The 18,981-nt window shown below is 35.8% G+C and overlaps 1 protein-coding gene across 1 annotated transcript in view; it reads left to right on the top strand.

The window, feature by feature from the left end:
- Positions 1 to 13,543, top strand: part of WAS (WASP actin nucleation promoting factor) — a 749,592-nt gene extending 736,049 nt beyond the window's left edge. Inside the window, exon 12 of the mRNA XM_044080287.1 lies at positions 9,894 to 13,543. Within this exon, the coding sequence (XP_043936222.1) occupies positions 9,894 to 9,949 (56 nt within the window). The 3' untranslated portion in view covers positions 9,950 to 13,543. The remainder of the gene's footprint in view (positions 1 to 9,893) is intronic.
- The last annotated feature ends 5,438 nt before the right edge of the window (positions 13,544 to 18,981 follow it).

Raw genomic sequence — 18,981 nt, 5'->3', positions numbered from 1 at the left:
ACCGAAGCCATGGCATCATATGTTGATTTCCACTGTAAAAATATTGTTAATTTTTTTCCACACATTTTGCGTGACTCTTGGCACTGCCTAGATGTTATTAGACAGCAACATTTTGATGATTTGCCCATTATGGTCACCATTGATGTTATCAATCTTTTTTCTGTTATACCTCAGTTAGAAGGCCTCGACCTATTTAGATCTTGTTTGGACAACAGAGGTGGGTTACATTCTGTTAAAAGATCCCTTATGGTTGACCTTATGGAACTTATTTTAACTAATAACTTCTTGGCCTTTGAAGGTGAACTGTTTAAACAGGTAACGGGAGTTGCCATGGGGGCAAAATGTGCACCTATTTATGCCAATTTGGTATTGGCACAATGGGAACTAGACAAGGTATTTTCATCACCATTTATGCAACACGCGAAATTATATCTTAGATATTTGGACGACATACTGATTTTCTGGACGGGCCCAATAGATTTGATTCCTACTTTTATTGATTACCTTAACAACACTACGAATTTTTTGAAATTCACATTCAAGGTACATGGACATATTTGTAATTATTTAGATATTTTACTATACATTAAAGATGAACAAGGTGAACTAACTATTGAGTCAAGTATATTCCGTAAAGAAACCTATTCAAATGGTTTTTTACACTTTCAGAGTTGTCACCCATTGTTTCAAAAAAGAAATGTTTTCAAGGGTCAGATGGTAAGACTATCTAGACTTATTAGTACTGACCTCCACTATGCTAATGAAACAAAAGTGTTAATGGATATGTTTAGACAAAGAGGTTACCCTTTAGATCTTTTAGATAGAATTAAGAATGAAGTTGATGCCAAAAGATATGTAACTTTTAGGCCAATACTGAGGGGTGGCTTATCTAAGGTTAACCACGACCTGAACAAAGATATTTTTCCTCTTGTTCCTGAAAAACACAAGAAAGCTATGATTTTGCCTTTTAATGGCCATTCGGATACAATTGGTAACATTTTGAGAGAAACTTGGCTATATACGATGGACAAGGAAACCATACAGGTTATAGGTAAAACACCAACTATAACATACAGTAGGGGGCCGAATTTGAAGGAATTGTTAGAAAGAGACAATTCAAACAATGGGGCCTACAAAAGTTCATCTATGAGCAAATGTGGTTCCTGTAGTGTATTTAAGTTTATCAACAATGGCCCATATGTGTCAGTCATGAATTTTTATAGGACTATCAAATGTCCTGGCCATTGTAATTGCAACACTAGGAGGGTTATTTACATTGCTACTTGCTTAAGTTGCCCTAGTTTCTATGTAGGGAAGACCATTAGGAAACTAAGGTTGAGAATTCTTGAACATGTTAGGGACATTAGAAACAAAAAGACGACCAACTCTCTTTATTTACATAGTTTGACTTGTGTTAATTTTAGTAAATTTTTATTTTTTATTATTGACAGGATACCTGATAATGATAGAAGCGGTGATGTTAAGATTATATTAGAGATGAGGGAGACCTTGTGGCAGTTGAGATTAAACGCATCCAGACCCCCAGGTATAAATGAGTACATTTCTATGGTTAGCATTTTAAAGCATAGATCTCTTTTTGTTTACATTGGATATATTAACACATTAATATATCTACATATTCTGCATTTTTTTAAAAATTTTTATTATTATTTTCATTATTATTTCTTATATATTTTTTATATTTTATACAGTTATATACAAATATTGAAAACTTTACAAGCTTATTATGTAGACAGCTTGAATATGTAAATATGTACATATTTATTTATTCACTTATTTATTTATTTATTTACTTGTTTAAACAACTATTTACATATTTACTAACAACTTATTAATAACTATTTAATAATACAACATAATACTACATTATATTTATTTATTCATTAATTTACATATGTATCTATTTATTTATTTATTTACTTAAATAGATCTGATCAATTCTGAACTATGTGTATATACACATATCTTTGATTATAAATTACAATTACACTTCATTCTATTTTATATTATTTTACATTACATCATTTTATTTTACTCTAAGTTTCATTATTCTGCATCATTTTTTGGAACTTACAAGGGTATTTTCAAGTTCAAAAAAAAGTTGCGTTGTGTGTGTTTTTCTTTTTAAAAAAGGTGTTGTCACTAATGACATTGAGCGATTACTTAGGTTCATTTTGTGGTTCTGGATCTAGATTTTTGAGGTGAAGCATATTCATCAAATCTGGGTTTTGACATGGCCTTATATGTCAGGCACAGGTCACCCCTCTGAGCAGCTGTATGAGACTGAATAAAGCTGGAGTTCTATTTTTGAGACCCTTTATCCTTTTGGTGAGGAACTTTTTGGGGCCTTCAAGCATCAGGTGTCTGGTGGTCAGATACATTCAACGGGCATTGTACTCAAATCAATCATGTAATGTACAGATGACTTTTTCTGTGCCAGTGGATTTGTCACCTATATGTCATCTGCAAACTTTGTCAACCCATCTTGTGATGTATGGGTTTACATTCAAGCTGATGAGTTTTTGATGATACCTGAGTGGGGGTATTGGTGTCAGGCCTTTGCCAGGTCGGTAGGCTGTATGTATGACTGCCTTTCTCATCAATGGCTTTGGTGACTGTCGGACCACAGTCGCCGCCGCCACACTCCTGGGATATCCTGAGTGAGGTGTGAGGCTAATTAGCTGTCCTAAACTGTGGGTTTACCATCCGTCCCATGGATGCTGTGTTTTTGCCTTAGTGAGGGCAGTTCTCACCTGGGCGGGGGGGGAGGTTTGCACTGAACCTGTCAGCCAGCATGTTAGCAATGTGTGTAGGTTCAGTAATTTTTTATCATTTTGAACTAATTCTGGAGCATATCTGGGAGTTTCCTCCCTAGGTTTCTACAGCTAAAGAGAAGGGCCTATGATTGTCTTCCTAGTCCTTTTTTTTTTTTTTTCTCAATTTGTGAGATTAGTTTATGATCTGATCTCACCAGTTTTGATCCCATGTTCGCGGATGATGGATCAAGTATGTTTTTCACCTCTTGTGGGATGGTGACTCAGTTGTTCCATGGCATTTGTTTATGATGAACCCAGGAATCTTTGGGGAGAGAGTGTTTGCTTAGAGTAGTTTCCCAGTCTATATTAGGGGTAGGAAGTCACCTAGTATGATGGTGTTTGGAGACATTTTTATCCTCCTCTTTTTTTTGGTCCAGTGAAGTCCATGTGAGAGGTTGAGAGGTTGGAGGTGGCCTGTAAACACAGCAGCAGTCTTGCTCTGCAGTGGTTAATTGCTGGATGGATGGTCCTGAGGTGTGGGTGTCCTTTATGAAATGGACAGGTGGTAGGTTTAGAATTTGAGCCTTGCCTCATTTTGATAGGTTTGGCACAAAGGGCGTTTTTTTGGAATTTATATTAGCTGGTTGGTTTAACATTTGTCTCAACACTCTGATGATGCCTGATCCCTTTTCAGGTGAAAGCGCTTAGTGGTTTTAAGTGTTTCATTTGTTTTACGTTGATTGTTTTTTATTTGAATAAAATGCTTTCTACTTGTTCCTGTTTGCGCTGGAGTTTTTTTCAACTGGCCATCACCTGGAGCTGTATTGGAACACTTATCTTGGACTTTGTCAGATATGGCTCCTGCAAGGGTATCTGATAACTCCTTAATCAGATCCCTTTGGAGTCTGGTAAAGTGTGCCTTAAAGTTCAAAGACCATAATACAAAGGTCAATGAAGTATAAACCTGCTTTCCAAAGATCCATCTCCCGAGACTCTCTACTGGAAGGATGGATAGTGGAACTTTCTTCTGCAAGTTCCTTTTTTGTGGCTGCCACTACCACCATGGCATCTACCGGCAATCCCTTTGCCCAAAACTGATGGTGCTCTGGTGCAGTTAAAGTTTTGTCTGGTCATTTGGGAATGGGTTCTATGGTGTCAGGAGCCTTCCACACCCACTGCAAGATCAACTTAATGAGCTTGTCAGCAGGTGGAGTAACCCAAGAAGTATTTGGTTGAGTGCCAAAGGCCTGCAGGTAAACTTATTCCTCCAAAGAGGGCTTTTGGGATGTCCAGCCATCCCTCTGTTTAAGGATCTCAAGGATGTCCCCAAAGGAGACATTTTCTGGGGGTGATGATGGGAAACCCTTTCCTTCATCAAAATCAGTGTGCTCTGTGATGGATTCCTCTGGGGAATCTAAGTATTTCCTCTTACACTTCTTCTTCTGAGAAACTTCCTCAGTGAGATGATCTGGAGAGGTATCAGAAGAGGACAAAACCTGAATAGGTGCTTCCTATGGCTTCGGCTTTCAGTGTCCAGGTGTTGGAACTGGATAAAGCTCTGGACAAGGGAAGGATCTGGAAACTGCTCCGACAGGGATGGAGCCAACTAGATGCCAACAGTGGACAAGGCACTCTACATGGCCTGGAAAGCTGGTCTCCTGAAGAGGGAAGGCAGCTCAGAACCGAGAAAGACTACCTTGGAACCATGGTCATTCCATGCTCCGAAGAAACCACCCTAGAAGCCAAAGCCAGGATAGAGCTAATGCATGTCATACCCTGAGGTGTAGAGACAGCTCTGAAAACACCAGAGTTGAGTCCTGCCCCTCGGAACCAACAGCGTAGCCACAAGCCCAAGAGTTCCCTGAATCCAACAGAGCCGAAGAACTCCCGGTAGAAATCAGAACCAGAAATGGAAGATCTCATTGGGATTGAAACAGTCAGCACCAGGAAACTCAGAGCTGGGATCTCCAAGGCCTCAGAGGAGGTTAGAAGAAGAACAGTAGGTGTGATCACAGAAGGAAGGGCTCCAGCACCTGAAGGGGCTGGAACTGAGGACACACCTGCAAGTCCCCTTGCTGCAAGGATCTGATCTATCAAAATCAACACATCCACTTCTGTCAGACTCTTGGTAACAAATTGATTGGGTAGAGGGGGATTTTGGTCTTTCCAAAAAGGGGATGGTTAATTTACCAGCAAAAGGATCTGCAGATGGGGAGTATCTGGTCCTAGGTCGATCCAAAGAAAGAAAATTCAGTGCTTTCAGTTGGAACAAAAGCTATCTGTGCTGAAATGGGAGACAGCACCGAGGCTGTCTACTCCATGGACTGGTCTAAGATCTGCACCAATAACTTCGGCACCAATGCAGGAGATACTTTTGGTGCTGAGACCAGCACCGAAATATCCTTTGTAGAAATTGTCAGTTCCACAGTGGTAGAGGGAACCAAAGTTCTAAGTTTTTTGTTCTTCAGTTCAAAGGGAGAAGCTGGCATTGAATGACTCCTCTTTTTAGGTTTGTCAAGTTTTGAAGATGAGGAAGGGGAAGAAATATCCATTTTATGTTTACTAGAAAGACCAGATAAGGCCTCCTCAAACTGGAGTGTATAATGGAAAAATGGAGAGAAGTAAAGGTTAACAGAGAAAAATGGGTAGATTGTAGAAAGAAAGATCAAAAAACTATATAAAGAAGTAAAATAACCTCATGACAGTCCAAAAAGTTGAAATATAACAGAGAAATAACACTTTGCTCAAGAGCAAGTTGGCGATACATCTGTCACAGGAAGCGGCAAACGAGATCTGAGGTAAACTGGAGAGGAGTATTCTGGATAGGACTTAAGCTTGAGAGTTTTTGTTTCTCACAGGCTGTAGTAATGGCCGAGTCGGTTCCAATATTTGGAACTGAATCCACAGATCAAGGATTAAATGAAGATTGACAACATCAGATCCTATGTTAACAATTAACTGTCCTTCAATCATCCTATATCCACTGTTGTAAGGAAGTCCTTTTTCATTGCACAGCTTATTTCTGAAGGTATGTTGTCCAGATCAAAGGACATAATTGTTCCACTGTACTCAGCACTCATTAAGCAAATCATTGAGTATAATGCCCCGTTCATGATAAACACTTGACACAACTGGAAAGACCACATTACTTTTTCACAAAAAAGGGCCTAAATCATAAAAACTATGTAGAACATCTGAAAGCCTGGTCTCTTTTTTCAGTTGTAATTATACAAGTTATTTAGAAGAGACCTCTGTCTTGCATATAGAGCCTCAAAAGACCCTATTCTGTCAACCCTATTGCACATTCACAAGACCAATTGTGTCATAGACACCCACACAGGGGACCTAAATCTTATTTGCAAAATTAATAGAATATGCTGGATAGATATGTATCACAGGGAATAATACTGCTATGGAACTGTCTTCCACTCCACATAAAGCAGAGTACTTCCCTTACAATATTCAAATGTAATTTCAACAAACTGAAGTACATTTCAAACTTTTCAGGAACTAAGAAACAGGACAAAATGACAAGCAAACATATTATAATATCCTCCAAAGTAAACATCAAAACAACCCAAAACTCTTCTGAACTTCCATAAACAGACTTTTACATCCAGGCCAAACTACCACCCCCACCCCTACATACAGAAGTACTACTAATTCAATTCCCACAAAGTTTAACAACAACTTAAACAGACAATATTGTCTGTCACAAACACTAATATCTCAACTACCTCTCAGTACCTGCAGCCTCTACTAACTATCCTCAGCTATTTGACTTCAGCCCAGTACATACCTCCATGGCTGCAGATGCAGTAGCTTTTTCAGTCTCAATACTGATAAACAGATCTATATTCGAAAAATACATTCCTTCAATCTGGGAAAAATCCCTTATTATACCTTCACAAAGGTGGTACATCTTCAAAGTTTAATAACTACAGACCCATTGCAATCATCTCCCTTTATCAAAAATACTTGAAAAATGTATTTATGCTCAGCTTCTACATCACCTAAATTCAAATGATCTGCTCTCTGAAACACAGCATGGCTTCAAACCCTACCACAGAGATAAACTGCCATCCTCTGTCACTTCACCAACACTATACACCAGCATAGGAACAATTGTAACCTACTGTCAAATGTGTTCCTAGACTTCACCAAAGCATTTGACTCTGTATCACACCATTTTCTCACTGAATTCTCTTCAGATATCTCCAAATCCTTCATTACATGGCTCCTGAGTTATCTATCTGGAAGGAAATAATCAGTCAAATGGAAACAGGACCTCTCTTTCTCCTCTATCCCTGTTACCATAGATGTCCCTCAAGGCTCTATACTAGGACCTCTTCTCTTCAATATTTATATAAACAAGCTTTACACTGCCATATACCAAGCAAATATAGTGCAATACACAGATTATTCAACTTTAATATGTACAATATCCAGACTCCAAGAAATCACTCAGATTTTTTTCTCTTGAAATGAAACCTGGATGAAAAACTAAAACCTCTACCTTAATCCCAATAAAACAAAACTGATGCTCTACACCACAAAACATTCTCACAATCAAAAACAATCATTATTGTTTACAACTGCAAATAATACTAAAATTGAGGTAGTACCATATACTAAATTACTGGGCACTGTAATAGATGACAGTCTTAAATTTAATCAACATATTATTCAAACAATCAAAAAGATCAACCAGAAACATGGCTGCCTTTACAGGATAAAGTAATATCTTACAGACCCACCAAGAAAAATCCTAGCCTTATCTTATTTGCTTCCAACCCATTTATATGCCTCCCCTATCCTTGCAAACCAAAGTTCTACACTAAATCCAAACTAGCTTCCTGTTATGACAAAGTAGCTAAATTTGCTACCAACACTGCACACCAGACTCACCACTGCCAAGCCTTAAAACAGCTAAACTGGCTACAGCTTAATAACTACCTAACATACTCTCAGCTAGTTATGATGCACAAGTGATATTTTATCCTGAAAAATTCCTGCATTAAAAATATTGTTGCTCTACACTCCCACAAGGGACCTACATTCTGGTGATAAATTTTAACTAAGCACTATTAAAGCAAATAATTCATCAGGGGATTCACTATACTTCTGTTACATCTCCAAACTCTGGAACACCATCCCTACACAAGCAAAAATGACTATCAAACTCCCAAGCTATGAAATCCAGTTCAAACAATATCTTACCCAACTATAGTCATACTCATGCTCATCACCAGGTTAAGATATGTAGTAAAAACATACATTTCTTACTACTTATCACCATCTTTTCCCCCTTCTGCACTTGAATCAATACAACCCTCTTAAACACCACCTCTCTTCTTTCTATTTTTCTAACTCCCCCCATCCACCGCTCTGTCCCTCTCATGCATTCCCTGTAAACCTTAGTTAAAAACCTTCCAGATACACCAATCTGGAACAGGCAGCCTAGACAGAACTAATCCTATACCCTGCTCTCTCACTCAAATCCTCCTGTGCAATACTAATATCTCTTCTCCTACATACTTTTATGACTTACTTCATTACATCTGTTGAACTCTTTACAAACCTTTCTGTAGTGAAATGTAAGAACATTAAACTTCTTTACATTTTCCACTCGACTTCCTGCAATATTTCAGGGCTTCTGGATCTGTACAGACTTACCTTAACTGTTGATGTAAATATATACCTGATTTGCAATTTTTTTTTTTCCTGAGAAATGTAGCTGTTGTTTTTTTCAGATAACTGTCTGAAATGCACTTGTTATTAAAAATGCACTGTGATGGAACTTTTCTCAGTGGGTATCCGCTGAAAATGGGCTCTACCCAGTTGGACTTTCCCAGTCAACAAAGACAAATAAATAAATAATTTGGAAGCCTGGGTTGGTAACCACAAATTCACCACCAGTTTAGCATCACTGGCCCTCACTGGTAGGGGAAACAGGTAATTACCCCCAACATAATAATTACCATAACAATGCAAATCTAGGCTTAAGATATTTACAGATCAATTAATTAATAAGTACCTACGAATCTATAAGAAATGGTAGAACGAATTGCAAAGTAAAACTGTCTTACAACAGTTCCATGTAGAGATAAAAAGAAAAGGCTGTTGACTACATAGAATCAGCAGCCTATCTAGTAATCAGGACAGAAGACAAAAATGAGCAAAAAATCCTCTTGCTTGTGTATAAATTTTGCTTCTGTAAAAAAACAGGCAGGCAGGTTTGGTTCCCAGTAACAGCTGGCCCATTTTTCATAACTGTTTTGTTAGTGACATAACAATAAAACCAGCCACTGCCAAATCTTCCTATATAACAAGACATAATCTGACAATGCCCTTTATGCAATGCTTACTAACAGTGTAAGTAACAATATACATTAAGGAGAACAGTATTAGTAGCCGTTACAAAATTACTCTACTTACTTTAATTCAAAAACCCTGTCCCAATATTTGTCTTCTCCAGGGGTTAAAATGATAATATAGCATCACTGAAAGATAAAAGTGAGTTTTCATTGTTGCTGCTTTCTTTCTCTAGCAATTTATTATTTCACCTGCAGTAAACTCATCATAAATAAGGACCATGTCTCTACATTCTATGGATAAACAGTGCTACCACATCCATCAACCTTCCATCACAGCCAGATATGTCTCTGTATGGAGAAATCTGCACTAGACATGTGAATACATGAAAATGCCCATGGAGATCAGTGATTTACCCTGGTCAATAAATACAAATAAAATAAACACAACCAAATTTTGTTAATACCAGAGAGCTTCATTCATCCCCATGTTGTCAGCCTCTGTAATTCTACCAGCAAAGAACAAATTAGTGCAGAAGAACACACTTGCATGCTTTATAATCTTGCTTAATTAAGCCTGTACAATGCAACAGTTGTAAAGTCAAATCAAGCTTATCTTGCAGTCACCTCATATTTATTTGCACCTGTAGATCATTTGTTAAGCTATCATATTTCTCCAAGGCTGTGTCTCTCCTAAGATGATACACAATTCCACACTTACTCACATGATACCCAACACTGAAGATAATCAGTATATTATGGTTTATACAAAACTAAAATGTTTTATTTTGCCATTTTGCAGATGAAGGTGAAGATGATGGAGCAGATGATGATGACGATGATGAATGGGACGACTGAACTCCTCAGCCAGACATTTTTTTAGCTTTATTTAGTTTTGTGTCAACAAGTTTTTATTTTTGTTTACAGGTTATTATAGAAATAATATTTAGGGCGCCGGTACAATGTTACAGAAGCCTTGGACAAGTGATCAGGGTAAAATAAGCAATCAAAATTGTTTTATGAGCTTGTTTGTCTAATTAGCTCTCGTTCCATAACTTGCCATTTATACACTGTTATGCACTGTACCCCAGTCATGCATCTATATATGTTGACATTAGAGTTAATGCCTTCTGAATCTCCTTTACAGATGAAATCCTTCTAGTGTGCTACCCATGACACCCCTTCCAGTATAAAGAGGGCATTGTGCTACATAATATTTATTGGCAGTAGTTACATCTATTTGGATTTCCCAGGAGGGATAATAATTATTTGCCTATTATAACCATGATCATTCTAAAACAGCACAAGAAACTATCAGCTCACATTGTGCAGAGCCATCCATATCTAACTCTTCTCACAATATGTGACATTCCACAATTTTTATTCAGAAAATTAAATATGCAGTTATTTTTCAGACTTTAAGACTGGTTATAAGTGCTGTTTAGGAAGAACTACACTTTTCTGCTTTACATTTTTGTGGAGTAGTATTACTTATTTTTTGATGGTGCATTTAGCAATTTCTTTACAGCCACCCATCCACAATTGTTGACGTTTCAGTGGGGCAATAAATAACCTACCTGTTTACTGCAGTCAGTGGCTAGAGAATCAGAAGAATGCATTCTCAATTTAGACCAAAGTTCTATTTTTTTTTCCTTATTCGTAAACAGGAACACATTTACAGCAAGACAATATGAGCTAAATCAATATAAACAAAGTCTGATAGCAGTATACTTTAAAGGTTTTTAGTAAGTTAATATAAGTAGAGGTAATTGGACTACCATCTGAGTAAAGAAGGGAAAAATGCAACCATATCCATAACAAATATGTATTGGTTATAATGACCTGATATTCACAGATCTGGTATAAACTTGCCACTTGTCGGTAATACATCTGACAGTGGGAGAATCCTCCCCAATTATATCCGTTTACAGTAAAATAGAATTACATTATTTCTAGTAAGTTAATGCTAACGTCTTTGGGGTAACTGCTTGCTTTCACCAAGACCAAGCAAACCTTACCTCTTGTTTTACAGTTTTAGATTTATACTGTTTTTAGAGCAGTTAGCCTATTCTTAATCACCGGTCATTTACTTTGGGTCCAGAAGTTAACACGAGGTGGATTGATATTGACTAACATGAACTGAAAAACAAATCTGAAGAGTGCTACTAAGAACAATGAATTTGGTATAAACAAATGGATTGAGCCAACAACAGTTTCACCCATATAGAACATCACCTCTTTGCAACTTGGCCTGTAACACTATCTCATGCAACAAATACTTTCACAAGAGGCCAGAAATTATGGACTGTTCCTGAGCCATGGATTGATACTGAGCCATAATCTATCCAAAGATGGTTTTGTATGGGTATATCTTAAATAAAGCTACATCTTTTGTGGAATAAAAAAACACAGCAAGATAAGAATAATTGGTGATTTAAAATGAAGCCAAGAACAGAAGTCATCTGAAAAAAAAATCAGAATAAAGTTTGCAAATAAAATGTATACTTTTTTTTCTTAGTTAGTTTGATACCAATTACGGCATGTTTGCAGTAATCAGGTAACAACAGATCCAATATCCAGTATTACCCATTTAAGATGAAAATGATAAATTTTGGACCTGGAAAAACAGTGCTATTAAATATGCAAAAGTAACAGTGGGCCCATATGAAAATAAATTTTGTTTTCTAACTGATGTGATATAAACTGCTGTTCACTGAAATAAGTTCTTGGATGAAACATTAATTATTTATAGTTGAGAATCATTTACAGCTTACATGAACCATGATGTATATAACACAGGAGTACTTGATTATTAATCTGATTTTGTAACATCAATTTCTTTTTGGCCCCTGCCCCCAATCCCTCAAATATATAGGCTCCATCCCCTTTGGAAACATCCTTTCCCTGAAATGCCCAGAGTCTTAGGATAATGGGAGAGGAAGGCAAGGACAGCAGGATCATGGGCATCACTGTGCAAGATTAGTTAGGAAGTTTCCTGCATGCTTCTAACAACTGCCTCCACCCCCACTCCATTGGCAGGAAAGCACAATGCAATACACAGTACTCTAGGATTTTGCAAAGTACATTTTGCAAAATGCTTCCCTTAGCAGGCTCATACTCCTGCAGCCTCAGGCCCTCTCTAGCTGGAGTTCTTGCACTGGGACTGTACCAGTATTCTCCCTATGGGATCAGCAAGCTGGTATTAAATGCTCACATTCTTCTTTTCCCAACCAGCTCTTCTAGTACCTGCAACACTGATCAAACTTAGGTTATCTAAGGCATAACTGGGGTCAGAGCCTCTGCAGAAAGAAGCTAGCTGTACTCCAAAACTGATTTTGTCACAAATGTATTTAACATCATAAATCATACTTGTTTGTTTTTGTCAGTGTTTTTACTGTGGTTCCTACTTCCAGATAAAGGAACTCTTTTTGGCATACATATAAGTGTTTTGTAATAACCATGTAAAACAATGTGTGGGGTGTGATATTTTTGCTTACGCATCTAGTTCTTGTGTCCTAATAGTTATGAGTACAGTCTATACATAATCCAAGACAGTGAAGAAACAATCACCATCACACTGAGAGGAATTTTAAAAGACATTTAGGAACTGTACCTTTAAGAACGTTATAAATTATACTTTTCATCTGTATTTTCTAAAGATGGCATCTGAAGTTAAAATCCATATATATAGGGCTTCACGACTGGCCCAGCAGCAGGTTGTAGAGCTGCATATGGTACCAGTTAAGCTGTAGCAGTGAATGGCAAACATTGTATTTTGTCTGGAACAGGACCAGAAATTATGTTGCAAAAGCAAATATGGTTCTGTTCTACCATGGACCGAGTCCACGAATCATTCTGAAAGAGGAGTAGAAGGGGAAAATTAAATGGATAGAAGTAGGATTCCATAGCAAAGAAGATCTTTATTTCAGGTTCAGGGATGTCATAAAATTCAAGGATTCATTTGGGTCGTAGAACCTTCTGAATTAGCTGACAAAGAAGGGTGATATTCTACTGCAGCCTCTTTCACAGCTATTGAATGAACTGATGGATTGCCATGTGTGCCAAAGGTTTTAGACCCAATGGTACGCAACTGTGGGAATCATGAACTGCAGCTCTGAAGCTAAATTTAGTTACTTAAACAGAATTCTGAAATGCGTATGTGATAAATGGACTTTGACATCTAAACGTACAATGCTAGCCTTCTAGAACAGCTTCTGTAAGAAAATGTGTTATAAATGAAAGAGTAATTGGCATGTTTGAAAATAAATAATGCTAAATTAAATGGAACATTGCCATGATTTACAATAATGTTGGTACATTTTAAGCTCAATGCCTAGAACTCATCTACTGTCATTTTATCTTTCACTTTTCTGTAAGTACCTCTAGTACCCTTGAGATTTTGTGTCATATGTACCAAGGAAGTGGAACTGCAATAGAAAGCTTCTGCAGTAATTACATGGTCAACTGGTATTTTGTTTTATAAATACACAATCTTTTTTTGAATACTCATTTTCCAATTCTTGCTCATGTTACTGATTAACATTTTACTATCTAAAGCTAGCCAGGTTTTTATATTTGTCTCTGGAAACAACTGGAAAATAATTGCTGGAGAAGAATATGGAACATTTTAGATCTAAACCTGAATAAGCTAATTAGAAGTAAATATGCTTGTTTCATTCCATGCTTCCACTGGCTATTATTTGCCAATAATGTTGGGCAACAGCATTAGATATTAGAATCATTAAATGTTCTCCTTTCCTATATTTTTATTTTACACATCCACTCAAGTGACTCTTCTGACAGAAAAAAAAATATTTTTAAAACATCTGTTGTGCTTCACCTCAACATTTGCTCATATCCTTGTACAGTTTTAAGGTTTCCACTGCTGGAAACTGTTTATGTCTTCAGATCTGAATCACATAAAGGGTAAACATTTAATATTAGGAATCAGTAATCATGTCATACAAGCTGAAATTGTCTTTCTGTTCAACATCACCTTATGAGGGATGAATTACTTTTTGTCAAATATTTATATTCTTGTATTCACCAATGAGAGTAACAAGATGCAGTAAACATTCCCTTTGCAACATGCATGACTGAACCTGAAGATTAAATACATCGCAGCTCTAAATATATGTTTTTTATTATCCTTAACTGTTTGCTCACAGCATATGTATGCCCACTTTTAATGTGTACATTTTTGTATGTGATTCTTTTCTTTTTTTCAAAATGTTTTATTCATTTTATAACACAATAACTTAATAGCACAGTAACAAGAAAAAATAAATAAACTATATACAATGTCCATAACAACTAAAAAGTGATATACATAGGAGAACACTTAATATTTCTCTAACAGATTAGACAATTTTGTCCAAGCAATTAAAATGATGAGTTGTGTTGTTAGTCCTTGCTTTTATAGTAGCAATCTCATTCTTACAAATGTATTTCACAAGATGAATACACTCAGCTTTAAAGACAGGCATAAATTGGGATTTCCAATTTTTAGTAACAATTTCCCTTGCTATAGAGAGGATAGACCATAGTAAAAATGTTTGGTTTTTAGGAATGACTTCAGGAATAGGAATACTGAAAAGGATAAGAGAGTTAGAAATTATACAGTTGTCATTCCATAGAGCTTTACAAAGATATTTAAAGTATATCCAAAATGGGGAAATTATTTTCCACTTAACAACTACATGTATTCAGTCAGCATCAGGGTGTCCACATCTCCCAAATTTCATTTCATCTTTCTTGTACATTATTGCTAGTCTATGTGTGGTGAAAAACACATCTATGTAAAATTGCCCATGTGTATACATGCCAGAACAGGGATTCCTTCACTGACTGTAAACAATATTTTTTATCTTTTTCTGATAATACTTGTCTATTAACTTCACTTGAATAAATCCAAAAAGAAACATTTGTTTTGCTAAAATAATTTATGTGAATTGTATAAATAACAGGTATGTATGAAGTGTTCTTGGGTGAGCTACTAATAATTGTTGAGATAAATCCAGGATTTTTAAGTTACTCTTATTGTACGCTTCTAATGAGGGTACAAGCTTAGTATGTATAAAATCCTTTCAAGTTTGGATGTCCAGCCAATTGCAATTTTTTTTTTTCAAATATATTTTTATTGCATTTTTTCTTATTATTTTAATACAAGAAATGAATATCACAGAAAAATATAAGAACAGGTACTAGGAATATCAAGTTGCAGCAATCCTAATAAAGTATATATAACACGAACCACCAGTGTTAATCTAACAATATGCAAAATGAACTAACAATCAAGCTATTCATATTGAGCTATAATACAGAAAACTACACTGAGATAATATACACCATATTGAAATCTGACATTAAAACACTTGCATCAAGACATTCTAGCCTACCTAGCTTACATTATATCTTGTACTAACTATATACACTATGTACATTGATGTCACCTTGAATGTTCATCTTATATGTATTACCATGACCTGCCCATTGTTATTGTGGGTAAACATTGTACAATACTACCACAACAAAATGCACTGCAGGAGTAAAGCCAAACGCCGGACTACCAACTGTATATAAAACCAAATATTTATTATATAACTGACAACATAGTCAGGCTGTTTAGTAGTTGGTAGTCCGGTCGGTAGCCCGGCGTTTGGCTTTACTCCTGCAGTGCATTTTGTTGTGGTTATAAGTTTTTATTCGCATTGCCACTCACTATTTTTGGTTATTTTACAATACTAAATATCTTTAGTTTCCGTTATTTACATAGAATAATACTGATGTTGTAGTCCCTTGTTCATAAAATCAGTTTTGACCTAAGATTTCTATAAGCATTTTCCAATGTTTCTGATAGTAGGATCATTTTTGTGGCTTCTTATAATTAGTTTACTGGCTAACAAGTACTTTATAACCATTCCTTTAAATTCTTCCCATGTGATTTTACTTCTAACCAATTTTGGGCTATGTATGATTTCATCACTGCACACAGTGTGATTATGATGTGTTTATTTTCATAGGAAAAATTGGTAGGGAATACATGTAAAATTGCAATTTCCCATGACAGGGTAGATTTAGTCTATCCCTTTTTTTCTAACTTGGCTCTTAAATGAACACCATAATTTGTAAACATTCTTCCAGCTCCAAAAAATATGAAGAGTGTCTGCAAAGTTGTTTTGGCATATGGTGCAATAAGGAGAGTGTGAGGGATTAATTTTACTTAGAAAAAGTGGTGTGTGATAAGCATTGTTATTAATCATAATTTGGGTGTAAATTCATTTTTTGAGGGGATTAGTTTCAAAATAAGCTCAATTGCAGCAGATTTTTGTTCAACAGTGAACTTATTATTTTTCCCTTCCCAAAATTTTGAATACAGAAGTGCATCTTGATATTTAATTTTTGTTACTAATCTATAGGTATTTGATACACTTTTTAGATCTCAAAAGTAACAGGTTAATAATTTGTTGATATAGCTGCATGTCTTGGTTACCTATTTTAACATTCATTGTAATTGTGTTAATCGGTTGATTATGGTATTATAACTTTTATTTACTTCAAATCTTTGCCTAATGTTTTCAATTGAAAGGCTTTTGACCTGATAGAGATCCCATACAGTGATGTTTTTGATTTTGGGGTACTGAGTCAGGTTTATCATAGTATTATTTAGTTTAATATTAGGATTAAGGTGTATTGGTTGTCCCCGTACCAAAGTATCTTTAGGATTTAGGGAGGATACCAGCTTTTGAAATATTAGTGTGTTTCTTATGATTATGGGGTGGACCTTAAAATACTTTAATGTCTTAGAATTCAAAAAGGGTACTGCTTTAGGATTTAACTTACATGAGATTAGATGATTGTAATATATTTTAACCCATAGTGGATACCATGCTTTGCTGAATGGTTCAAAATTTGCTATTTGCATAATTCGACTAGCATTTATAATGTTATTGTATGTTTGGAATTCAGGTAGACCTAGCCCCCCTTTTTGTTTGGGTAACATTAATCTAGAATATTGTATTCTTGTATTTTTTGGATGCCAAATAAATTTACCTAGTAGTGTTTCAAGTTTGGAGAAGAAGTTTTTGGGTATATTTTGACTAATACCACTAAAATGAAACAGTAATCTTGGAAGAATATTAATTTTAACTATAGCCATCTTAGATAGTGGAGATAGATTGAGATTTAACCATCTCTTATTGTCCTCAGTGATAGTAGTCCAGGTTTTGAGCAAATAGTTTTTAGTCATATCAGACTGGGAGTGAGTGAACATGATACCCAGATATTTAAGATTATAACTGACTTTTATTTCAGTTTCGGGGATGTAGAATTCTTTATGTCCTAGAGTATTCAGAGGAAATATGACTGATTTTTTGGGGTTAATGGCATAATTTGAGAATTTATCAATTGAGTTTAATACCATATTCAAATCTGTATTTGGGAATTCAAAATAGATGTTTAAATCATCAGCAAAAGCTGTATACTTTATTAGGATTTTTGAAATATTCATAAGATGGTGATAAGTTCTTTGTGATATTTTAAGAAGTAAAGGTTCTATGTATATATTGAACAGATATGGCGTTAGTGGGCATCATTGCCTTGTACCATAGCCAACTGTAATTTTGCAAATTATACCTGCTGATCAAATAGTCTGCAGAACTTATTTTATTAGCTGAGAGAAATTAATTCCAATATAATAGGTCACCCTTCTTACATTGACATCCACTTTTCACATCTTGTCATCAGAGGGATATATATTTTACCAACATTTAATGAACCTAGCAGCTAAAAAAGGAAATAAATCGGGAAAGGTGTGTGTTTGGGAGAGGAGCACTGAGGAAATAATTCAGATGTACATAATAGCAAAACCAATTCTCACTGTCAGCATTAAAAACAAAGGGGGGGGGGTTGTAGACTCAAAAGAAAAATGTAACATATGTCATAAACTTATCAAATTGACCCTTTGCTTGTTCTGATGAGCTTATATCGATAAATTACATTCATGGCACCCCAACATTCATGAGTTATAGGTACACTTTTCATTTATGTGTAAGTTATTGTTACAATTATGTGAAGTGGTTTATTTATATTTGATTAAGTCATCTCAGGACTATACATCAATCATCACCAAAGCCTCTCTCAAAAAGTTGCTAGATATGAGTATTCATAGAAGTTGTATTCCTCTCTGCTAAATAATTAGTAAGACATTTCCATGAAAAAGGACAATGTATTTGATCATTTGGAAACAATACTGTGGATTAAGAACCTGAGATGGATCATTTTCCAGGTGAGCAGTTCTCGATACATAGAAGCAGTAGCCATTATCAACAGCTGTCGGAATATGTGCTTTTTGTGTATCACTAAAGGTAAGACCTAGCAGAGATTTATGATGGTCCAATTAATTTGATGGAATGGTTAATAATATGCTACAACAAGATCATGCAGAGTTGTAAAGCTTTCCTTATGAAGGACCAAGACAGAAACAACACAGAATAACAATTAATATTGATCAAGAACAAGACTTACCTAAACAGTCACTGAACTAGTTCAGCATATCATTTTTCCAGGGTGGTAAGCCATGCTATATTCCCTTATGGGAGTCATCACCCCCACAACCCCTTACATATATATATTACTAACTATACAGTCACACAATTGGGATGAATGGATGAATTCTCCAATAAAATGCAGAGTGATCATAAAACCACACTGCCTTTCTTACAAGGATAAGAACTGCAGGCAACAAAAACTTCAGGCAAATGTGATCTGGCATTTGGAACTAATCAAATGACTACTGATCAACGATAAGGAAGCTGGATTGTGAGCCCCCTATGGTACCTTACTCATGTGTACTAACCCCAACCCTACACATTATCTTCCAAAAACCTTTT

The sequence above is a fragment of the Protopterus annectens genome, chromosome 8.part0, assembly GCF_019279795.1.
Source record: "Protopterus annectens isolate FY-2018-M chromosome 8.part0, PAN1.0, whole genome shotgun sequence".
Classification (NCBI taxonomy): Eukaryota; Metazoa; Chordata; order Ceratodontiformes; family Protopteridae; genus Protopterus; species Protopterus annectens.
Note: the sequence above shows the minus strand (reverse complement) of the source record. Positions and strands in the feature narration are given on the sequence as shown.